The following is a 23,839-nucleotide window of genomic DNA, read 5'->3' on the forward strand; positions in this document are numbered from 1 at the left end:
GCTATCCCCGTTACCTTCTTGATCAATTTGTGCTTTCACATACGTTGGTGAGATTGAGTGCAAACCTAATGCTCGTGCTTCTTCTTTTACAGATGGATGTCCCGTTCCTAGAAAGGTGGATAATTCTCTGTATTTGTTGGGGAAAGGGCTGTTTTCTTTTGCTTCGTAATGTGCTTTGGTGCCTGCAGCAGCGTGTCGGGGAGGAGGAATGCTGCACACCTCTTGCTTGCCACCGCGCTGCTTCCGTTGTTGCGCTCTGAATAAGCATCTTTGCTGTAGACACTTCAGCTCGGGTCGGTAAGGGCTCTCCTCCTCCCAGGCATCCCGCTGAGATGCCGCTCGGGTCAGCCGCCTCCAGAAACGGTCGGTTGGTTTACGTGAAGTAACCAGACCTTGAGCCACCTCCCAAAGGTCATCCTCCCGGTCGGTGCAATGCCAGGGACTCTGCAGGCTGTGCCTGTGGTGCCGTTGCCAACTGTGCCCTTCCCTGCCCTGTGCACATCTCAGCCGTGATAAAAAGAGCTTGAATTTAGACAGGGAAGCTAAAGAGTGAAAGGCTTGTTAACTTGTCCAGGTAATTCCTCTCTTTTTAATTATAACCATAGAAAAGAGGGTTGGCCAGGACCTCAGCAGATCATCTTGCTCATCCCTCTGCCCAGGGCAGCCAGCACTGCCCAGTCCATTTCTGGTTTTTTTGGTGTTAGTCCCCAGCATGGCCCTTGGCTGCCCAGTGCAGCTTGGTACGGTCATGGACACGTCTTTTGAGATAATCAGCTACAAACGATTCCCTCCTTCATTCCTTGCCCTGCCTCCTTGAGTCCATGTCCTCTGGATACCCGTAGTTTTGTCCTGTCTACAATCACCCCTTGACTGCCCTGCACATATTTAGTTCTTTTCACTCTTGTACAAGCCAGACCCTCTATTTTTTTTTGTACAAATCAGTCCCTCTAATGATTTTTGCTGCCCTTCACCAGAGTTTCATGTTGTCGTACCCTTGGCAGTGCGAATCCTGGCCTGCTGCTGGAGGCTCTGAGCTATGGATGTATAATCTCAGCTGCTGTGTGTTTGCTGTCGTGCCCTCCTCGGCTCCCTCTGCTCCTCCCGCGCTGCTCTCGCCGTGCTGCGTGCTCGGGGCACGTCTTGCTTGCGCGCGCCGTGGTGGTTGCGGGTGGCAGCTCGCGTGATGCTGGCAACAGTTGGTCGGGATGTGCTGCGTGAGTGACCAAAGCTTCTTTCTCTCTTTCTCTCTCTGCTTTTCAGGGGTGGAGAAAGGTCTGAGCACTTCAGGGTGTCGCTGCTGGAGTTGCAGAAGTTCTTGCTGGAGTACCAGAGGGTGAGCTCGACACAGGCCCAGGGGAGGGACGAGGGGGTGGGCACCGGTATCGGTAGGGATCCAGTACTCCAAGGGTAGCCTTGCCGTGGAGCTGGGGTGATTTGGTCGTGGGGTGCTCTGCCTGGCACGGCCCCAACCTGAGCGCATCCTTCCTGGAGCAGGGGAAGCGCTGGTGAGGGTAAACCTGGCCTCAGCCAGGCACCCTGGTCAGAAAAGGGACCAAGAGCAGAAGATCTGAGAGGAGTGGAGGTCCCAGGCGGGAGGAACTGGTCGGTGGAGGTTTACCCAGTCCCTGTGACCCGGCTGGTACTGCAGGTTTGCAGCGGCCGTAGCGTCATGGTCCGTCCTGTCTGCTCGGGAGCTCTCAGCAGCTCCTGAGGAGCAGCCGCTCGATTCCATTGCTGACCTTTGCATTTAAAAGCGATCTCAGCAAGCACAGCACGCCCGCTCGGACACGCACGCAGACGCAAGCAGCGCGTTTGCGGGCTGCGCAGACCCTTTATTTCGACTCTCGCTGGGCTCCCGGCTCGTTGCTGGTCTCCTCCTCCAAGAGGACAGGGGTGGCTCGCGGAAGCACTGCCATGCCTCGCCTGAGAGCGTGGGGCCTCCTGCTTTGCACCCTCCTCCCCGTCTCCCACCCCCGCCTCCCTGCCCATGGTCCGCAGCGAGCGGAGAGTTTAACCAGCGAAGAGACGCAGCCGTTTTGATGGCCTAATGAAAGAGACCCAGGGAGAGAGAGAAGCAAAAGGAAGCCGAGTTGGCTTCTTCTGCCGAAGGAGGAGGGATGGCAGATGTGTGCAAAGGAGCTATCGGAGAGAAAAATGCGTGGATTGAGAAGATGAAGACCACTTAGAAACAGGGCAGATTTCTGCAGTTGCATGCGATCCGGCATTTGTGCTGACAGTTGAATTCCTGGCAGAGATGGTCTTGCATTAAAAACTGCCTCCTTGATGGTTAAAGCTTCTAGTTGGATGAGCTGCGTGTGGTTTTGAATACTTTCTGAAATGGTTTCTTTTTTATGTCTTTCTTGGGGTTTGCAGGAGCTCTGGGCTGCAGATACCCTTCAGGTACAGGAATTCATGTTCAACTTTCTGAGAGACCCTTTGAGGGAGATCGATGAGCCTTATTTCTCCCTGGACGAAGTAAGACACCTTGAACGCTAGCGTGGTCAGAGTGGGGCGGAGGAGGGTGCGACACCCCCAGCGCGATGTGTGCTGCGGTGTGACAGCTCTGCTGTCCGTGTCTTCGCTGCGGGGTGGCGGTGCTTAAAGGATCACGGCTCCTGTCAGCTGCATTGCTGTGTGAGATGAACGTGGTGGGTCACCATGTTGCACAAGAGCTGGTTGGCAAAGGGAGTGACTTCTGGGCTCTCTTCTTGTGCTGAACGTGTGCAGCTGGGAGTGCTCATCAGGCAGTTCATTTGGAGAAGGAAAGGGGCTGCATTCGGCTTAATGCCCCTTTGGGGCATGTAAGAATCTTCTCAAAGCAAGAAGAGCTGAGAACAAAAGAATAAAAACAACTGGAGATAACCATGTCACTGGCACTCTGGACCAACTCCCACACAAAGGTCCCTTGACCCCCATGGCCTTAGTGAGCTGTTGCCTGCCATGTGAGCTGCGAAATAAAATGCAGAGCAATTCATTTGTCTCCAGCTGGGTCAAAGGATTTGTACGGATATCTGGCACAGCTCAGAGGATAGGTGGCCATGCCTAAGCTGTGGTTACTCGAGCACGCTGGGTCAGGTAGCTTGTGTGCTGTCTTGGTTGCCTCTGGTCAGTCTGGGCTGAGCTTAGAAAATAGCTGCTGACACGGAGGGTGGGATGTGTGTGAAGCTAAACCACAGCACCCGCCTCCTCCGCATCATTAACACACTTCTGTTTCTTCCTGAGCAGTTTCTCACCTTCCTGTTTTCCAAAGAGAACAGCATCTGGAACTCGCAACTGGACATGGTGTGTCTGGAGAACATGAACAACCCCCTCTCCCATTACTGGATCTCCTCCTCACACAACACGTAAGGACTAGGGGACGGCTTTCCCCACCCGCCCGCTCCCAGCGTCCTCTTCCCCTGTGCCAGGGTGGGATTCTCCTGGTCCTGCCCAATCCCAGTGATGGGTCAAGTAGACTTTTCCAACCCGGGGTCAGTACCTCAGAGACCTTCCTCTTGGTGCCCCAGTCCTCCCTCCGTCGTTTAACCATCCGTGTTTTGCTCCGGTGTGGTCAGCAGCACACATCTGCGCAGACTGCGCTCGCAGGTCCCGGGCTGTCACTCTGGCGATTTCTTACCATTAGCAATGTCACCTTCCACAGCCTCTAAGGACAGATGTGACAAAAACCTGGCAGGCAGAAATTGGCCATTTTCCTCCTCTGCTGCTAGAAGAATCTTGCAGGAACCGCTTTCTTTGCAGACAGGCTCTGTCTGTGCTCCCCGTTCATGGGGTGCAGTGGCAGCACCTCAGCCCAAATTTAAAGGACCAAGAGCCTAAGCCAGCTGACAGCCTGGAGGGCAGGCAGCGAGCTCTGCCTGCCTGCAAGAGCTGGGCTAACCCTGCTCTCAGGCTGCTTCTGGTGGCTGCAGGGGGCTCTTTGTGGCACCAACGCTGATATGGCTCTTTGGGGCTTATCTCAAGAGCCAGCAGCGGGGCTGGACCGCAGAGCAGTGCTTGCAGCCCCTTGTAGTAGGGGCAGAGTTGAGCCCCTCACCTGGAGAAGATGGCAGGTCTGGGGGAAAGTCGCTCTTGCCGTTCCTTGCATCGCAGAGGCAGGTCTGCATGTCCCAGCAGACATCCATGCCCGTGGTGAGCGTGTTGCTCTGTTGATGTGTTCTCTCACATGAAAGGTACCTGACGGGGGATCAGTTCTCGAGCGAGTCCTCGCTGGAGGCGTACGCCCGCTGCTTGCGCATGGGATGCCGCTGTATCGAATGTGAGTGCCCTCACATCTGTCTCCATCGTCGCGATAGCTTGCGGTGGTCAGGGAAGGCTTTGCGTGGAAGGCAGGGCTGAAGGTTGACGTGCCAGTGGCAGCATTGTCACCACGATGTGCTGAAAGGGCTGAGGTCGTTTGCTTTGTGGGACTGGGTGGTACGTGCCCGAGCTTTTGGTCCCCCAGAAAGATCTGGACTTTCACCTCGCTCCTTTATTACCATCCCACGCAGTTCCCAGCAGTGCTTAGTTCAGTCCATCTCCTGTCCATGTCCTGCCTATGCTCCAGCCTTTGGGCTAAGTTTCCCCCATGGATCTCTTTCAGTGGATTGCTGGGACGGTCCTGATGGCATGCCGGTCATCTACCATGGACACACCTTAACCACCAAGATCAAGTTCTCTGATGTCTTGGTCACTATCAAGGAGCATGCCTTTGTCACCTCCGAGTGAGTACAGCAGGGACCTGGTCTTCAGCAAAGTGAAGCCCACCTTTATCCAGAGACCCCACACAACACCATGTGCCTGGGATTCGGTGGGAAGAAAGCATGGCCTCCCAGCCAAGGGGAGATTTCACCCAGAAAAAAGTTGTCAGAGGGAAGACCTTGGGTAAACCCCAGTAGTTTTCCAGTCCTTCTCCACTCTGTGCATTGCCAGCAGCGTTGGGGACACCTTGCTGTAGGGTGGTTACATTGAATGCTCAAGACAGCACAGATCACTGTTGATGCAAACTGCTCTTTGAGGGCACAGAGGCTCAGAAGGTGTTGGTTCCATCCAGACACCACGCTGGGACTGACGGCTCTTTTCCTCCTCCCAGTTTCCCCGTCATTCTGTCCATTGAGGACCACTGCAGCATTGCTCAACAGAGGAACATGGCTCAGAATTTCAAGAAGGTCTTTGGGGACATGCTCTTGACCAAACCAGTAGATATTTCTGCTGATGGCCTTCCCTCTCCAAACCAGCTCAAGAGGAAGATTCTCATCAAGGTGAACTCCCCAGCAAGGCTCCGAAGTGGAGAGAATGGGGGCAGATGGGGTGAGGGTGTGGGACCAAGGGGAGCCCCTTACCTCTGAAAGGGGTTGGTTGACAGTGCATGACGTGGAAGTGGAGACCTGATGCCGGCAACAAATGGAGACAAAGAGCTCTCTGGCTTGAGAGGAGCTGCTGGGAAGCGAGCTGGGTGCTGCCTTTCTTGGGGGACGTTGGTATTTCTGCTGCAGAAATCACCTCTGGGAAAAAAGGGTGGGACTTTAGTGCTATTTGATAATCTCTGTGGCACGGGTCTTACCTTGGTCCTTTTAGCCTGGAGGAACCCGCTGCAGCAGACCTGGAGTTTTAGGGTTGTTCACTGGGAAACCCATGCTGCTTTTTGGGTGCCTGCTTCCCCCAAGGTGCCTGACCTGCCCTCTCGTCCCTCAGCACAAGAAGCTGGCAGAGGGCAGCGCTTACGAGGAGCTACCTGCGTCCGTAATGTATTCGGAGAACGACATCAGCAACTCCATCAAGAACGGGATCCTCTACCTGGAAGACCCCATCAACCACGTACGTCTCTCTCTGCCACTGTCACCCTGGCCCTGCTCTGTGGGCTCCATAAATGACACGGTAACTGCGTGAGGCACCGTGTGGTGCTGGAAGGAAGGGCTGTGGTGCAAATGATCTAAGAGGCCGTTGGTCTATCCCGTTTCTCAGGAGCCTCTGAAGGCTGAGGGAGTTTTTATGCTGGCTCTCTCCTGTGCTCTTCCCTAGGCATCTCCTGTTGGCCCTTGTTAGAGGCAGAAGGCTGAGCTAGAGGGAGCTCTGGGCTGATGCACTGCAGCTGCTCTTGTGTAACCCGTATAGCCTGTTATCTGGTGCTGCAGTAAGTCCTAGCGACGGCCTGCATTTCTAGACCTGCCTGCCTCCTACCAAGCGCCTACACACTTGCCACACCTACACGAGCATTCCGCTTTGTAAAGCGCCGAGCATTCGTTTTCCTGTGTGCATTTACTTATACACAGTCCACTTCTTCAGCTGCTTTGCTTTGCTGAGGGTCTGTCAGGCAAAGTCACACGCGAACGAAACAGGTTTTTGGAAAATAAGAAAGTGCAATGGTAAGGCTGCGTAACCATCTCCGATATCCTCATCTCTGATATCCCCCGAGCGGATCCATGCCAAATGTTTTCTTTTTGCATTGATTTGCTCTTCATGTGGTCATCTCCTTTTAATACGTGCTGGGGGGTTTGCAGTGTGATCTGCAGCCAGTTTGTGTGCAAGACCTATCACAAGCCGTGCTTCAGATTTGGGAGATGTCTTGGAAGCTCCTGTGACTCCACTGAAATCGCTGTTGTTGGTGACTGTCCTTCACAAACCCGATCACCCCTCACTGCTTGTGCTGATCAAGAAGGGAGGATCCCACGGATGGGTGGTGGGCCAGCTTGGTGCTTCCTCAGGGGGTCTCTTTGCCCAGAGTTTGTCTCCTTGCAGGAGTGGAACCCGCATTACTTTGTCCTGACCAGCAGCAAGATCTATTACTCTGGGGAGACAACCAGTGACCAAGGAAATGAGGATGAGGAAGAGCAAAAGGAGGTGAGGGCTCCCTTGCGTGATGGTGAGTTGTTCCCATAGAGAAAGGACTTGACTGCCCAAGGGGCTGAGCATCTCCACTGCCAGCTGACTTCAGGGGGAGACCCTGTGGTGGGAAGGGTGGGAGCTCCTTCAGAAACTCCCTGGTCCTGGTTGGAAGACCCCTGAGCAGAGCAGACTCCGGCACCAGGAGCCTGCCCTCGGTAACCCAGGACGGTGGGTTTTCCCCCTTCCAGGTGAGCAACAGCACCGAGCTTCACTCCACGGAGAAGTGGTTTCACGGCAAGCTGGGAGCGGGACGCGACGGGCGGCACATCGCGGAGCGGCTGCTGACGGAGTACTGCATCGAGACGGGGGCCCCCGACGGCTCCTTCCTCGTCAGAGAGAGCGAGACCTTTGTTGGAGACTACACCCTCTCCTTCTGGTGAGGGCCACAGGCGCCAGCCCGCTGCGCGGTGTCGCTCCTGGGGTAGTCTTCATCTTGACACCCCCTTCAGTGGGGGGGTCCCATTCCCCAGTGGTGCGCGAGCAGGTTTCTCCCCTTTTTCTGTGCCCCACTGTCAACTCAGTGTCCCAGTGCAGAAGGGTCAAGTCCCTTGGGACCCTGGCGCGATGGAACTCCCGTGGGGCAGGAATGCCGTGTCCAGGCTGGAGCTGTGCCTGAGGCAGCTGCAAAATCTCCACAGAAGACCCTGGTTTACCCCCTCCCTCTTCCGCAGGCGCAACGGGAAGGTGCAGCACTGCCGGATTCACTCGCGGCAGGATGCCGGCAGCCCCAAGTTCTTCCTGACAGACAACCTGGTGTTCGACAGTCTCTACGACCTTATCACCCACTACCAGGAGGTGCCGCTGAGGTGCAACGAGTTTGAGATGAGGCTGACGGAGCCAGTACCGCAGACCAACGCCCATGAGAGCAAAGAGTGAGCGCATGCATGTTTGGGGAGGGTGGGTCGTGTCCACTGGGCAGCTGGGACCCCATGGAAAACCCTCCCAGGTCTTGCTGCAGTCCGTCCTTCCTTGCTGGGGCTCTCTGGTCCCCACTTGCTCCCCATTGAGCTCTCTGTGTCACAGCAGCCATGCTGGCCAGCTTCATCGTTGATGGAGCTGGTTGTCTTGGAAGCTCAGTGCAAAGAAAGGAGGTACCGGGTTTGGTTGGGACACCCTCACCCATGTCACCAAATGGCTCTGTCCCTGCCTGTCCCAGAGAAAGGAGAAGACAGCCCTGCTGCAGTGTTACATATATGATGACCTCTGCTCCCAGTCCTTCTTCTTGAGGATTCAGGGCAGTCTTTTGTGGGCTGGAGGGGAAACAGTACAGCATGGCAGAGGTGTGGGATGAGCCGGTTGTGTGGAGACCCGTGCGCAGTGACATGTCTTTCCTGAAAGGTGGTACCACGCCAACCTCACCCGGCCCCAAGCCGAGCACATGCTGATGAGGGTGCCACGCGACGGAGCCTTCCTGGTGCGCAAGAGGAGTCAGCCCAGCTCCTACGCCATCTCCTTCCGGTGCGTCCCTGGGAGGAGGGTGGTGGGCGCAGGAGGTGGAGCTGGGATGCTGCAGTGTGTGAAAGAGCAGGAGAGGGGACGTGAGCCTGATCTGAGCCCTCCCAGAGCTCCTCTCTCCTGGGTGGCCCTGGATAAGTCTTACTGCCCGTGAGAGCCTTTAGGACCCTGCTCCTCCTCCCATCTTCTGATGGGAGATGGCTGTGCTCAGCAGCCAGCCCGCGGGCTCCTTTTTCCTTGGGTGTCTTTATTTTGGCAGAGACCCTCTCTTGCCAGGCACCAAGTGGCTTCTCTCTGTCTTTCCAGGGCGGAAGGGAAGATCAAACACTGCCGAGTGCAGCAGGAGGGCCAGACCGTGCTGCTCGGCAACTCCGAGTTCGAGAGCCTGGTGGACTTGATCAGCTACTATGAAAAGCACCCACTGTACCGCAAGATGAAGCTGAGGTATCCCATCAACGAGGAGACGCTGGAGAAGATAGGGACAGCGGTGAGTGTGGGCAGCTGTTGGAAGAGCTAAGCCAAAGGATGATGGAGAGGTCCGTTTTGACCTGGTGCCTTGAAGTGGTGGTGTGTGACCCATGTCTGTGCTTCGCAGTCCACCTCTCTTGGGGCTTCATGCCCTGTTGGAAACACTTATTGGCTTGAGGGAGATTTATTGCTGCCCCTCTGACCCCGGTCAGCAGGGAGTGTGCGCTGGGCATCTGTTTGCTGCGTGCAACATCGTCTCTGGCATCGTGCCTTCCCTGGGGCATTCTCCCTACCTCCCCCAAGGCAGGGACCTGTTCTCCTGCAGAGCCACTGTTGTAACCGCTGGCCCTTTGCTTCCACAGGAGCCGGACTACGGAGCCCTTTACGAGGGACGTCATCCCGGGTTCTACGTGGAAGCCAACCCCATGCCCACCTTCAAGGTACGCTCTCGCTGCTCGGCATGAAACAACCTGCAGGTTTTGCACACTCATTTCTAGACCATGCAGGAAGACACGCTCTAGGCTGAGCCTGCAGGTTCCCAGGCTGCCTCTCGTTCTGAACTCTCCAAACTAAACCCATCGGTGGCTCCGGCTTAAAGGAAGGTGCCTGTGCGGGGCCATACCAGACTTGTGACCTCTAGTTTGGCATAAATGGGGGCCTTGATTTGTTCTGCAGGGGTCACTCGGGTCTGGCAGCCTCTGGCAGCAGACTTGGATGCTGCCTGCATGCAACGTGCCTCACAGCCCCCCCAACAAACACGGCTGCAGTGGGAGGTGACCTCTCATCCCGTGGGCTTGTTGCCCGTGTGACCATCCGCTGCCCGGCCTCACGGGACCCCTCCTCATTGCAGTGCGCAGTCAAAGCCCTGTTCGACTACAAGGCACAGCGGGAGGACGAGCTCACCTTCACCAAAAACGCCATCATCCAGAACGTGGAGAAACAGGAAGGAGGCTGGTGAGTTGGTGCCGAGCCTCCTTTTTCCCTCGGGGACACAGTCAAACCTTGGTGTCACCATCCATGCAAAGGTGTGTCCCCTCTAGGGTTGGGTCCGTTTGGGGATTGCCCACAAGCTGCACAGCCCCAAAGCCTCACGAACCCTAAAAGCAGATGATGGAGGAGCTGCCTGTCGCCCGTGACACCCAGTCAGGATGCTCTGGGATCCCGCAGTGGGTGCTGATGCTGCCCCTTCCCTCTCTTCCAGGTGGAGAGGAGATTATGGCGGCAAGAAGCAGCTGTGGTTCCCTTCCAACTACGTAGAGGAAATTACTGGTCCCAGCAGCCTGGAGCCGGAGCGGGAGGTGAGCTTGTGCCTGCGCGGAGCAAGGAGGGGTGGTGGGGAGGAGTGCGAGGGCGCAGCCCCCCGCGCTCAGCCGCACAGTACCGTGCCCAGCGCCATCCTGCCTGTGCTTCATTCCCAGCAGCAGCTGGATGAGAACAGCCCCCTGGGAGACCTGCTCGGAGGTGTCCTGGACGTGCCCTCCTGCCAGATCGGTGAGTGCCAGGGAGGGATGGAGGAGTGGGGGGTGTTACAGCCCTTTGCAGGTCTTCTGGGCCAAAGGGCTTTGGTCTCCGTCTGTCTCTAGGCACCCCTGTGCCTGCCGCGAGTGAATGCATGTCTACGGCGTGTGCTTGCCGTGCGGGGACACGCTCCGCTGCTGCTCCCGGCACAGAGGGTGCCTCGGGGTTTGGGGCTCAGGCGTGTTCCCTGCAGCCGAGGAGGACCCGGGGTCGTGCCGAGGAGCTGCTCCAGCACGCCTCAAACCTGTTCTCGGGGGGGGGGGCAGCTGCCCCACGGGCAAGGGAGCTCAGGCCAATTTTGTAGGCTCCTTCTTTTCTGTAAGGATTTGTCCTCCCTCGCGTACGTGTGGTCCAGCCTCCCTGCCAGGCTGCCGCAGGCTCTGGGGCTCCTGGGCGCTGGCCGAGCTGGGTCCGGTCTGCAGCTCTGCCGTCCCTCGGCTCCCCGGAGCCCAGAGGTCGTTGTGCTCCAGGTGGCTGTTCCCACCTGGGCACCTCAGGGCACAGAGTGAAGAAGATGCAGGAGTGGGAGGAAGATGCAGGAGTGGGAGGAAGATGCAGGAGTGGGAGGAAGATGCAGGAATGGGAGGAAGAGGGCATTACAAAGGTCCCATGAGGCTTCTCAGCCCCCTCAGATACACTCTGCATCCTCACCTATCGCTTCCTGGGCTCCATCTGTGACCAGAAACGGGAGCTTCTCCTCTTAGCTAAAGAGTCCCAGGGCAGCCGTGAGAGTCCCTCAGTCTCTGTCCTCTCTCCTCCTTCCTCTGTCGTGTGAAGGACTTGGCTCAGCATCTGCTTGTGACCTTGCCCTCTGCTCCCTCTCCCGCACAGCCATCCGCCCCGAGGGGAAGAACAACCGCCTCTTCGTCTTCTCCATTAGCATGGCCTCGGTGTCACGCTTGTCCCTTGATGTGGCAGCCGATACGCACGAGGACTTGCTGGACTGGGTGAAGAAGATCCGGGAGGCAGCCCAGACGGCTGACGCACGGGTGAGTCTGGAGAGCCCGTGGCAGGGGAGACATCTCCTTGCCAAGTCCTGGATTCTCCAGGAGCCGAGGAGGTGGGGGGGTGGTGAGATGGCAGCCTGCGACGAGTGGCAGAGCAGTTGCAAAGATGATCAAGCCAGAGTAATCTTTGACAATATAGCAAGGGGTGGTGGTCACGCACTGTGGCTTGAGAGGTTCAGGCTGGACATCTGGGAAGATTGGTCCATCGGGAGGGTGTTACAGCCTCGAGAGGTGGGGGATCTCCATCCGCGGAGGGTGGCAAGGCCACAGCTGCCCTGCGCTGGTACCAGTGCCGGTCCTGCTCCAGGCCCTCCTGCACCAAGGGCCCTTCCCATGGGTGCTTTTGTGGTGTCCCCCCATGCAGACCCAGCAGACCTGCTGGGGGTTCCCACAGCGTGGGCAGGAGCGGCCGCACCAGGCCAGCGCTGCCGTTGACCGCAGTTGGTGAGCTGGGTTATCCAACACCGCTGCTCCCACCTGGCCCTGACACCTCTCTCTCCCTCTCTTGGCAGCTCTCCGAAGGGAAGATGATGGAGAGGAGGAAGAAGATTGCCCTGGAGCTTTCGGAGCTGGTGGTCTATTGCCGACCTGTGCCCTTCGATGAAGAGAGTGAGCATCGGCCGGTCTGGTGGCCACCGCAGGCGGTCACCGTGGCCTTACAGACCCCGCGATGGGCCCCGGGGTGGCTAGATCTCAGCAGAGGGCAGGTGTCTGAAGCAAGTTGGAACCAGTTTACATTGGAGCTCTGGAAACATCCTTCTCCAGAGGATGGAAGTTCCCTTCCCCATCCCTTTGTTGCTGGGATCTGTCACCACCCAGAGCAGCTGCTGAGGGAGCAGGGCTGGGGAGCATCATGCCCGATCTCCGAGAGTGGCTTCGATGCTTTCAGCCACCGATGTTGGGCACCCGGCAAACGCCCGCCAGGGCAGAGCAGGGTCTGCACAACCTGATGGTGGCTGAGCCAAGGGAGCAGACGATGGCGTTAGGATGGGCCTGGGGTGGTTGAAGTGTCTGGAAAGGGAATGTGCTCCTGGCTTACGCTGTGCTGTTTCCTCCCAGAGATCGGCACAGAGAGGGCCTGTTACCGAGACATGTCCTCCTTCCCTGAGACCAAGGCAGAAAAGTATGTCAACAAGATCAAAGGCAAGAAGTTCCTGCAGTACAACCGCCTGCAGCTCTCCCGCATCTACCCCAAGGGCCAGCGCCTCGACTCCTCCAACTATGACCCCCTGCCCATGTGGATCTGCGGCAGCCAGCTGGTAGCACTCAACTTCCAGACCCCAGGTGAGGGCAGCAGGCAGGGAAGGTGGGCAGGCTCCTGGGGTACCCTGCGCCTCCTCCTAGCCACCTGCCTGCACCCCTGCTAACCTGGTCCTGGCAGACGGGGGGTCTAGGAGGGGCTCTGGGTCTAGGAGGCGCTCTGCAGGGAGCAAGACCCGGTGTTTGTGTCCAGGCACGTGGTTGCCGCAGGGGAAATGTGTTCCAGAGGGCTGGATTGACTGGGGGAGCTGGGCTGAGCCAGGAGGTTGTGGTGCCACGGGGACAAGATGAAGTGGAGACGAAGCAGGGAGTCCCCCGAGGTCCCTGGTGACAGGCAGGGCAGGCAGGGGAGGTGCCAAAGGGGACGGGTCGCAGGGTCTGAGTCAAGCTCGCTGCTCTGCTCACCTTCCCCAGCTTCCACTCCTGCTCCTGCCGTGCAGTCCAGCCTTCTCCTTTCCCTGGCCCTTGCCAAACCCTGCTGTGAGCCCGTCCAGCTCACCAACCCCCCAGAAAACCACCTGCCTCTTTTTTCCTGCTGGCTTTTTCATTCCTTTTGTAAATTCGAGCATCTCGCAGGGCAGTTTGGCAAACGCTAGAGCCAGCACAAGGAAAGCTGGAAGGAGAGGGAGGAAAAGAAGGAGGTGACCTATGGAGCACTGGGTAGTTGGACAGATTGTGCATGAGAAAGTCACCCCACGGCCCCAGCACGTGCACAGGCTGCAGTGAGGCCGTGCTGCACGAGGCATTGCCAAGGGACGGGCCAGGTCCCCTTGCAAAGGGCTTCGCGCGAGGCACCAATAATCCAGGTGATCTGGCTTGTGGAAAGGGCACAGGGTCTCCTCCCTCCATCTCCCGCCTGTGCTCTCCAGACAAGCCCATGCAGATGAACCAGGCCTTGTTCATGTCCAGCGGCCAGTGTGGGTACGTCTTGCAGCCGACCAACATGCGGGATGACATCTTTGACCCCTTCGACAAGAGCACGCTGCGGGGGGTTGAGCCGCTCTCCATCTCCATTGAGGTCAGTACCTCCTCAATGGGAGGAAGACGGGGTCGGATCCAGGAGGTTATACCGAGCTTGGGGTGATATCATGGTTTTTTCGGGTTCCTGGCCTCTGTCTGCAGCTGCTCCTCACCAAATCCCTCGGCCCTTGCCTAAGAGCTGTCTTGCAGCGCAGGCTTGGAGAGCCCTGGCTGAAGGGGGGGACCCATGGGTGCTGCTGAGGGAAGCGCCACCAACCTCCCCGGCTGCCTGGAGAGGAGCAGCAGGAGCATCCCTGGGTGCTCCCCCCAGGACCCCTCCCACCCGGGGCCCCGTGCCGGCAGGTGGCAACCACGAGCCGCGGAGGTGGCATCCCTGTCCCCAGAGCCTGGCCAGCACTGCCCGAGCGCATGATGGCTCCCAACGGGATAACACAAGAGCTGTGCCTTGTCCCCTCCTTGTCACTCCGTTGCCCCGGGCTCAATGTTTCCATGTCCCCTTGCTCTCGGCCCCTCTCGGGAAGATGCTCGAGGCCGCTTCTGTCTCGCACTGCTGGAGATGATAAGGGGGGGGTATCAGAGGATGGACTGTGGATGCTCGTTGAATCTTTTTCTTCCCGGGTGGTGGGACTGGGGCTGGACCGTTCCTGTGTCAGCTCACAGCTGCACAGCAGAGGCTCTGCAGGGGTATGGGACAGCTCGCCAGACAAAGCTCCTGGAAGGATGGGAAGGCTGTGGTTGTGCCAAACCAGATGGCTCTCATGTTTGGTCCAGCGGTTGTCCCACGAGCCTGTACAGGCATCCCTAGCAGTCTCGGAGCCGAGCTGTGGGTTGGCAGTCTCCTTTGCAAGTCCCTTCAGCTCAAGCAGACCTTGGGGAGGAAGCAGTGGAGATCCTGCAGCTCCTCTGAGGCCACCTCTGTTTCAGAGTGATCCCACCTAAGATCCCACAGAGTGATCCCACAGCCCTTAGTGAGGAAACCCCATTATGTCCCATCTGCACCATTGACCCCGTAACCACTGTCTCCCTAAAAATCCCTGGCAGTTTCCCTGCACCGACTGTTTTCCAAACTATTCCTGCATCTCAGGATGCAGCTGCAATCACCAAGTGTCAAGAGTCACTGTGCCATAGCCTGTCACCGTCTCCTTTAAGAGACGGGCTCAGCCTTTTGTCCTCTGGCAAAACTGCCCGCTGTCCCCACCAAAGCCAGCTTTCAGGGATGGAGAAGCCGTCTCGAGCCCAGCATGACTCAAAGCACATGATCCAGCGTTGGCAGCATGTCCTTCCCTTGCAACAGCAGCGTGCCGACAGCACGCTGGAGTGACATATGGCCACTGGCAAGAGGGAGCTGGGATTTCTTTCTCCTGCAAGGAAGCAGGTTGTCATTTGAGTTGAGCGCAGACTGTGCTACGAACAGGAGGCAGAGGAGCAGCAGAGAGCAGCTCCTTTTCGTCCTCAAGCCAAGGCAGGAGAGTTGAGAAGTTTGGGCAAAGAAGGTGCTTCCAGGCGGCTCGGCTTGGCAGCCCAGCTCCAGCTTGGCAGGCGGGAGGAGGGATGCTGTGGTCCCAGGCCTGGCTCTGCAGGCGGCAGACAGGAACCTGGGGCAGTTCAGCTGCCTTTTTTTATGCTTACACATCAAATCGGTGATCGGAAACACCATAGCAGCTTCCAGGGGTGGGAACTGTTTTTCTCCGAGAGGCAGGCTGGGCTGGGCTGGCTGTCAGTGTCTCTTCTCTCTCCAATTAGCAGAGCCAGGGTGATTTATTTGGAAAGAAAATGTCTTGGTATGCAAACAAGGTTGTGTTTTTTTTTTTTCCTTTGCTACCTTCTCTTACCAAGTCTCTCCTGCTCCCTGCCCAGGTCCTGGGGGCCCGGCACCTTCCCAAAAACGGAAGGGGAATCGTTTGTCCTTTCGTGGAGGTGGAGGTGTCCGGCGCCGAGTACGACAATGCCAAGCAGAAAACCGAGATAGTGGGTGAGTGGTTAGCGAAGGGAAGGGAGAGGGAGGCACCACCACTCCCGACCGTGGTGTGAGCCGTGGGCTGCTCCCGTGCTGCCTGGGAGCTCAGCATCGGCCGTGGTGGGCAGCGGGGGGCCCGGCGCCCGGCGGGGGCTGCAGGTTGACGGCAGTGTTTTCTGACTAGCGGACAACGGCCTGAACCCTCTCTGGACCCCGAAGCAGTTCCACTTTCAGGTCAGCAACCCCGACTTTGCCTTCCTCCGCTTCGTGGTGTATGAGGAGGACATGTTCAGCGATGAGAACTTCCTGGCTCAGGCCACCTTCCTGGTGAAAGGCTTGAAGACGGGTAAAGCGCTCGGGGAAGCGGGGAGGGGGTGTCATGGTGGTCCTCACCAGTTTGCTAATTGCATCGTTAGCCAGGGAGATGCTGAGTTTCATGGGAGGATGCTGTTAGTCCCTCCTGTCCCCATGACAGGTCACATCCCCAAGCAGGTAAAGGAAGGAGCCATTTGCTAACATCCCCTGGGGCCAACTGCCACGTGAAGGGAGCCGGGGGGGTTGGAGAAGACCCCCTTGAGTTCTGTGCCAGGGGCACACATCGCTGCCTGTGCCACGAGTAACGCCGGGGCTGTCTCTGCTGTAGGTTTCCGAGCTGTACCCCTGAAGAACAACTACAGCGAAAACCTGGAGCTGGCTTCCCTGCTCGTCAAGATAGACATTTTCCCCAGCAAGGTAAGGAGATGAGCGTGTCCTGCTCCGCTCGCCCCCGCAGCCGCACGGCTCCGTGCCGCCGGCGGGTCGGTGCAGCAAAGCTCAGCATTGCCTGGCCTGGCCAAGTTTTCAGCGCTGCACTGTAGTGATGCACGGAGGGCTGGCAGGATGGGAAGCGCCGGGCTCGCCTCCTGCAGCGAGCCGGGGTGTTTCAGGCAGGGTCCTGCCTGGGCTGCGTTTGGCTTGCCTGGAAATCCCTTCAGTAAAAGCTGAAGGAGGCAGATTTGCTCCGTCCCAGTCCCTGTCTGTGCTCCGGGGAAGTTACAGCTCAGTATCACGGAGCCCGGCTGGCCCGGGGCCATCCACATTGGCATAAGCAGGGGGCAGAGCTCTTTCAGAGACAGATGTTTCTTTTATTTCTTCATTTAAAAGCAATGTTTGTTAAAGACAGAGGAGCTGCACGTTGCAAACCCCGAGACCCCATGAGCCCTGCACACCCTGCGTGGCAGCTCGCGGGGCAGCGGGGCCCTGCAGCAGGACTGCCTTTACTACGAGGCATACACTTTGAAATCCCAAGCCCTTTACTATATTTTTTTTTTTCCTAATCCAAGCAGGAGAATGGCGAAATAAACCTCTTCAGTGCTTCAGCCCTACGGGAACGAGCAGGGGATGCTTCCAATCAGCTGCTGGCGAGCAGAGGCAGAGAAGGGTCTTTCGAGTCGCGGTACCAGCAGCCCTTTGAGGACTTCCGTGTGTCGCAGGAGCAGCTAGCTGACCACTTCGAGAGCCGGGAGCGAAGGTATGCCGGTGCTCGTTGAGCTCTCCCCAGCACGAGACCCCCCCCAGCATTCAGTCTCCTTGGTGCGGGCTGATAAACGCAGGGCAGAGCTGCAGCCTTGTTTGCTGCGTGGAAACGCTAAATTTCAGCACGAAAGTTGTGCCAGTCCTTGGGGGAGTCACGGCGTTGGGGTCCGTGGGAGTAGGGTGGGACAAGGAGCTGCGGTTCCCCCCGGCGTGGGGGACGTGCTGAGCCCCTGCTTTTCTCCTGCGGGGCGGCTTTTGTCACCGGAGCGTTGCCCTTCATCATCCCTTCATCAGCCTCAGCTGTGTCCCCCCTCTGTGTCCCCCTGCAGGGTACTGCGAAGGACCCGGGTCAACGGGGACAACCGGCTGTAGCCCATCTCGGCGGGCGAAAGCACCTCCAGTGCTTGTGAATCTCACGGCACGCTGTGAACTGGTTTCTATGGAAACGGCACTGCTATGGCCTACTTTCAGGCAGCTTTTCCAGTTTCTCTGCTGAAGGGTGTTCCAGTGGAGAACTAAAAAAAAAAAAAAAATCGGAAAAAAAAAAAACAAACAACCCCAAACACCCACCAACATTCACCATCGAGCCCTTAACGAAGCGCATCGGTGCGTACAGCCTGCCAGCCGCCGAGGTGAGAGACGAAACTGTCTATAATCGCAAGAAAAGAGACCCAAAAAAAACCCCCAACCAGCCCTCTGCCGTCGCTGCTCTGCCTGTATTCCCGGAGATCCCGCTCCTGCGCAGCTGCCGGAGGCCCTTCGCAGCCATCCTTTGCTGTACCCGCTCCCAGCGCGCCGGGCAAGGGGGACTTACGCGACCAAGGCAGCAGGTACCTCTGTCCTGGCGGCATCGCATCTACCTACCTGTATAGCCACTGCCTATGGGTCCAGTAGTGAAACTCTACGTTTACAAGGCCGCTCTAGCTTTAAACGACAATAAAAGCGTCAGTGTTACATGCGTGGTGGCTCGGGTGTCTGGCGGTTTGCCCCCGCTGCAGACGCGGCAGCGCTGCATCAAGGAGCTGGGGTGCAGCCCTGCCGGGGGGGCTGCGCTGCCCCCTCCTTCCTCCTGCCTTTAGGGAGATTGCAGCTACTGGGAGAAAAAATAACCACGAGCAGCCCCAGGTTTAATGTTGTTCACTCAAAAGGGTAAAATAAGGGTATGCGCTACGGCTGACCATGCTCTTCTGAACCGGACTGGGGACGAGCAGTGACCCCAGGCTGCCGGAGGGCTCCCGCACGCTGCCGGGTCACTCACCCATGGCCTTACCCCGTGGGTAAGTTGTGCTTTTAAAATAAATGTGAGGGTTGTGTCTGAGCATTCCCCACTCCTGGCCAAGCAAACATCCCCCTGCGTGGGGCAGCGATCACCATCACCCAGCATTAGCACCGGGCACTTCAACACCTGTGGCTGCCCCAAACCCGAGTGCAATCACCAGTCGACTCGTGTTCGTCTTTTACGCTCTTTATTTAGGAACAACCAAAAATGTCTGGTTTCGTTTCAACAAACTGTACAAGCAAGCTCTTCCCCTCGCCCACCCTCACATCCACATATACAAAAGGAAGGGAAACTTGCCGTTCACTTCTCAGAAGTGGCATTGTTGCTACAGGGAGTTCTTGCCCTCAGAATAAGAGCAGGTAAAGTCCATAGCAGGTACAAGCTACCCTAGCCCTAGTAATAGCCACAGCCCACAATCACAGGCAGCTTCACTTTTTTTTTCTCTTTAAAACCTTTACCAAAAGTAAAAACTATATCTCCTGTCTCACACGATTGCCAAGGTGACCATCTAAAATTGTGGTCTCAAAAAAAACACAATAATAACCCCACTGGAACCCCCCACACCTCCCCGGTACAAAGACGGTTTACACAGCAGAGCCCTTGCTCTGCTCCCTAGCTGCACGGCCACCCTTATGAAAGGTCCCGTTGCAGCTACAATTACATTTTCCTTTGGATAAATCCAAGCAAAAATTCCAGGTCATTCAGCACCAGCATGATTTCTAAATAACAATAATTAAAAAAAAAAAAAAAAAGAGACCCCATTAGGCTGACTTTGTGGTCTGCTGAGAAACAAAGTGATCAACACGCTGTTCCCAAAGTCTCTCTTTTAGTGCAATGTTAGTATGTGCAAGGGGAATCACAGCCACGTACCCATAACACCACCAGGAGCCAGATGGGGCAGAGAGAAAGTGCAATTTTAGCAAGAAGTTTTCTATGCCATGGATTCCTAGCCCAACCTTCACTAGCACCAGTAAGCAAGAGTCCTCCCAATACCACCCTCCATCAGTACAGGGAAAAAGTGGCTTTAATTGTGCCATCAAAATATGGCCAATGTCAGCCAACAGAGCACTCTTTACTGGAACAGGCAACAACAAGAAAATAAAAAAAAAAAAAATTAATCACTGCTTAGGTAACAGAGCTCCCCTGCTCTGCTTTAAAGTTTTGCGATGCCAATCCAGCATCCCTGGCAGGGACCACTGCCAGTAAAACATACAGCAGAAACTAAACTTGCAAAAAAAAAAAAAAAGGTACAGCTTGCAAGTCTCATCCCCCGCTCCATTTGTAGTGTTGCCTAATCTTAGCTTGCTGGTTTTGTGATCAACTGAGAAATTACAACAGAGGTTACTGCAGTGAGCTGAATCACATCAGGCCGCCGACTGATTTGAAAAGAGCAAAGCCAAAATTATCTGGGCAACAGGAGAGAGAAGTTTACAAGCATTTTAAATACTATCAACCTAATGGGAAGGTGCAGCATCATGTTAACTTTCTAATTTGTGCCTAAGTGCTGAAAATCATCTTTCTCTTCTGATTCCCAGTGACCCAGCTTCCAGACATCACCTTCCGATCAGGTTGCCTCTCTAATGTCTCTGAGAGGGGCTGCAGGGAGGACAGAATACCACACTTCCACCTGTGACCAAAAATAGTTGCTTTTCATAAAAAAAACACACAACCCAAAGCCCTAAATTGAAAACCAGCCTTCTACATCCTCCTTCTCCTCCTGAACAGACAGGGGACTCCTAGCAAAAATTAACCAAGCAGGTATCTTGCAGCTCCAGCTTCTGTGCGAGCGTCGCCCGGGCAGGTTACGGTTCGGCATTCAGCGGTGAGCTGACTATGGGGTTTCTGGCACAGCTGCCAGCAGGTACTGCTTTTGCCCGTGGCTTCTCGTGGTGGCCAATGCAAGCCCCTGGCTGCGCTAAATACCTGCAGCTGGGGCTCTGCGGGTGAACGCTGACCATTGCATGCCATGCATTGAAGCAAGCAGCTGTGCCCATTCCTCTTGCCATGGCTGCGGGCCTGATGTGCAGCAGCGCAGCTCTCAGGCAAGTGGAAATAGGAGCCTGTAAATGATGGTTTGTTTAGTCTTCTGATTAAAAAAAAAAAAAAAAAAAAAGGAAAAAGAATGATTTCCAGGATGCTAATTAAGGAGCTGAAAAATAAGCTACCCAAATGAAACACAGAGCCACGTCTAGAAATCTCACGGCAGGGCCTGCTGATAGTGAATAATGTAACTCTGTTCCTTGCATCAGGAGAACCAGCAGCCCTTTGCATGAGCGAGCCAGGTACAGCACAACTCAGGGTTTCGGGTTATTAAGCAACTGGATTGTGCCCTTAATCTAAGCAGCCTCAGAGACATAAGTAACAAGATTCACATGGATTAAAAATGATGGTTACTACTGTGCCTGTCAAGCCCAAGCTCACACACAGCGGATGGAGGTGAAGAATTTAATTTCCCTTCCTTACTGATGCTGGCTACATGACCTCTATCTTACACCCCCCTCCTTTCAAGTCAAGATAGTCATCTTTGATTAGATGATGATAAATATTCACACACTGTGTAGAATTGTGGTGACACTTCCTCTTAACACCAAAAGAGCTGCTGCTGGGACTGTCAAGCCACCTCCCAATTTTTCCTTTCAGTTTTCAGATGCAAACACATTTCTGATGTCCTGCACCAAAACCTGAGTCTATTTGGAGATGACACCTGCTTTTCCTCAGCTTCAAAAACGATGCAATAGGGAAACAGAGGACCACAGAGCTAAACCCTCAAAAATCTTCAGCTTATACTTTCAAGTCAACTAAAAAATGCAGATAACAAGGAATGTAGGAGTTAGAAAGGGAACTCGATTACTTTTCGGTTTTTTTGTCTCTAAATCTTACCCTCCCCACGCAACGGGGCTTGCCAGCCCCGTCACCGCGTTCGAGGGGAGTCTGCATGGAACCACTTTTTAAAATTCCTCTGACCCAAAAGAAAGAAAACTCCTGCTGTGCTTGTATGAATGCATGGAGACAAAGCTCAAAAACCTCAGCAGCTTCCAACCCTCAAGGCCGGTTTTTCTGTGTACACCGGGAAATTCTCCCTCTAGCTCGCAAGACTTCTTTTTTCAATTTTTCTGCAAAACTGGCCAAATACAATCCAAGTGCAAAAAATTTCAGCTAGTGCACGGAAAAATGGTTCAAAGGGACCAGTTCATACCATAGTCCGTAAGCATTTCTGTAGATGGAGCGGGGATCACTCTTCCAATTAGCCATAGGCCTTTAAGTGTACACCAAAAATCCCACAGAAAATCACCTTGAATGGGCAAACTACACTTCCAACATATTTATATAGCAAGTAGTTAGTAAAAGTGTACATTTTTAATGTACATCTTAATGCAATAAAGAATCAATGGCATATCTGAACTGTATATATGTGTACTTAAATAAACCTGCACGTACATAGACACTAGAGAGTAATTGACCTACCTGTATTTGTTCTCTGAAGGTAACACCGTACATACACTCATACTCTCGGGCCGCACGACGCCCAGATCTACCATCTCCGGCTCTAGGACCACCCAGATTCTCCCGTCACCTGTGACTTTTCGGGGTGCGCAGGAATGCACCCACGAGGGTGAACCTCTGGGGCTCTGGCTGTCTTCGCAGTGCAGCCGCCCCTGCTCTCCCGGAGGAGGGCCGCGGGGATGCTGCCCGGCTGAGCCGCCGCGAGGCCGAGGTGGGATTGCCGCTGGTTATGCCTCCAACCACGGCATGACCAGCAATAGTGCTTCTGAAGAGAAAGAAATTTAGGGAGCCTGGTGTCACAGCAGGGTGCTCTGGGTCGACACCACCCTTGCTCGCAGCGTTTTGGGGAGGGTTCGTCTGACTGCTAAGGGATGGTGGCAATGCGGGTGTCTGCATCTGAGCATGTTGCCTCGGCTCTCTTTAGGGTGCAGGTCATCTCCTTCTGAAGCAGATGCTCACGCTTGGCCGCGGGGCTTACGCCGCGTGCCAGGGAGCTACATGAGCTCAGGCGCAGGCACCCACCACGTAGGCACGTAGGAAGCCCTCTCTCTTGCAAAGCACTGAGCAGGTAAAGCCCCTCCTAGTAGTTGAGCAAGGCAGCCTCTTAAAGAGGGGATGAAGAAAGAATTGGAAAAGCAATGGCAATTAAAGGTAGAAATCAGACACCATCTTTGGAAGAGGTTCTGAAAGAGCTTTTTTGTTTTTAAACCAGATTTTTTTGTAAATCTCTGGATCCAATCCTTTGGGGCTTGCTACCCACCCTTCTAATAAATATCATTTACCACCAACAATAAAGTCTCCCACATTAAAAAGCTCTCACTAAATAAAAACCTTCTACTGAAAAAGCTTGGCTGACTTAGCTTGGCAAAAATAAGGAGCTATGACTACTCTCCATAAATACATCAGCGGATAAACACCAAAAAACTATTTAAGTTAAAGGACAATGTTGGCTCCAAAACAAACCAGGAATGAACCGGCCACGAATTAATTCAAACTAGAAATTTAAACAAAGTTTCTAACCATTCAAAGGCAGTGAAGTTCTGGAATAGCCTTCCAAGAGCAAAAGTGAAGGCAAGACATGGAACCAATTTTGAGCTGGGATTTGATTAGTTTGTGACAGAACGGTCTGACACAGCATTTGGCTGGACTTTTCAGCTCAAGAGTTTCCCTTCTAGACCTTGTTTTCTATTAGAAAAGAATATTAAAAAAATCTTCAAGTAGTTGCATCACACAGCAACCACCCAAGACAACATGGGTACGTTAAAAATGTACAGGTACCGGGAAGCAGGAAGGTTAACTGGGAAATTTATTTTGCTGTTTTGCCAGAACTATGGCAGATGAAGTGGAAAAAAAAACAAAGGGGGGAAAAAAAAAAAAGGAAAAGAAAGACTGGAGCAAACACTTGAAGTTACCAGCGCTGCTGCAGGAGGATCTGTCATGTAGGGCTGCAAGAAGGAAACTTCCTGACTGCAGAAGAGCTGCTGCCTCGCCGATCCCTTGGAGACAACAATGACTTGAACCACTCACAGCAACGCTGCGTATTCTCTGCGTTTGTTCTCTGAAGAACAGCTTGTTCTCTCTGAACAATGAAAAGGATTCCAGGTCAGGATGGAAAAATTATTATGTGCTAGTTCTCAGTGATTAAAGGGAGACTTGGAGATTTAACAGCCTGCTACAGTCAGTCTCCAGGAGCGCAAGGGAAAATATTCTAGCCAGCAAGGGACAAATGACACCAAACTCCATCTCCTGGGTTGTCTGGGTCTGGGAACCTGCTACTTATTGGAGAGTATGCAATGCTAAATCTAATCTCATCCGTTGGGATGAAAATCTCACTCAACTCCCACTGGACTTTAATGCAAGACTGGCAATTTTCTTCTCAGATACCTTTCCTTTCCTAACACACACATACACATTTTGTGTCCTAAAGCCCTTCATTGCCAGGGCTTAAGGACCAGAAAGGGCGGAGAGGATATATGCAGCCATGCCAACCTTTAGAGAACAAACACCTTAACGGACAGATGAAAAAAAAAAAAG

At 54.8% G+C, this 23,839-nt stretch overlaps 1 protein-coding gene across 4 annotated transcripts in view; it reads left to right on the top strand.

Annotated features, from left to right (window-relative positions):
- The window catches only part of PLCG1 (phospholipase C gamma 1), a 49,187-nt gene extending 31,494 nt beyond the window's left edge, over window positions 1-17,693 (top strand). The window contains exons 7-32 of one of the 4 annotated variants that reach the window (XM_075166350.1): window positions 93-115; window positions 1,261-1,333; window positions 2,374-2,475; window positions 3,226-3,344; window positions 4,170-4,255; window positions 4,580-4,700; window positions 5,069-5,237; window positions 5,671-5,793; window positions 6,715-6,816; window positions 7,050-7,237; window positions 7,533-7,733; window positions 8,200-8,319; window positions 8,623-8,803; window positions 9,147-9,224; window positions 9,635-9,738; window positions 9,986-10,082; window positions 10,203-10,275; window positions 11,134-11,291; window positions 11,822-11,918; window positions 12,369-12,593; window positions 13,439-13,587; window positions 15,408-15,522; window positions 15,692-15,853; window positions 16,151-16,239; window positions 16,830-17,017; window positions 17,352-17,693. In XM_075166350.1, coding sequence (XP_075022451.1) covers window positions 93-115; window positions 1,261-1,333; window positions 2,374-2,475; window positions 3,226-3,344; window positions 4,170-4,255; window positions 4,580-4,700; window positions 5,069-5,237; window positions 5,671-5,793; window positions 6,715-6,816; window positions 7,050-7,237; window positions 7,533-7,733; window positions 8,200-8,319; window positions 8,623-8,803; window positions 9,147-9,224; window positions 9,635-9,738; window positions 9,986-10,082; window positions 10,203-10,275; window positions 11,134-11,291; window positions 11,822-11,918; window positions 12,369-12,593; window positions 13,439-13,587; window positions 15,408-15,522; window positions 15,692-15,853; window positions 16,151-16,239; window positions 16,830-17,017; window positions 17,352-17,394 — 3,186 coding nt within the window. In that variant the 3' untranslated portion in view covers window positions 17,395-17,693. The remainder of the gene's footprint in view (window positions 1-92; window positions 116-1,260; window positions 1,334-2,373; window positions 2,476-3,225; window positions 3,345-4,169; window positions 4,256-4,579; window positions 4,701-5,068; window positions 5,238-5,670; window positions 5,794-6,714; window positions 6,817-7,049; window positions 7,238-7,532; window positions 7,734-8,199; window positions 8,320-8,622; window positions 8,804-9,146; window positions 9,225-9,634; window positions 9,739-9,985; window positions 10,083-10,202; window positions 10,276-11,133; window positions 11,292-11,821; window positions 11,919-12,368; window positions 12,594-13,438; window positions 13,588-15,407; window positions 15,523-15,691; window positions 15,854-16,150; window positions 16,240-16,829; window positions 17,018-17,351) is intronic. The other 3 variants (XM_075166352.1, XM_075166351.1, XM_075166355.1) reach the window with 3 other exon arrangements.
- The last annotated feature ends 6,146 nt before the right edge of the window (window positions 17,694-23,839 follow it).

This window comes from Calonectris borealis, chromosome 17, assembly GCF_964195595.1.
Source record: "Calonectris borealis chromosome 17, bCalBor7.hap1.2, whole genome shotgun sequence".
In the NCBI taxonomy this organism is placed as follows: Eukaryota; Metazoa; Chordata; class Aves; order Procellariiformes; family Procellariidae; genus Calonectris; species Calonectris borealis.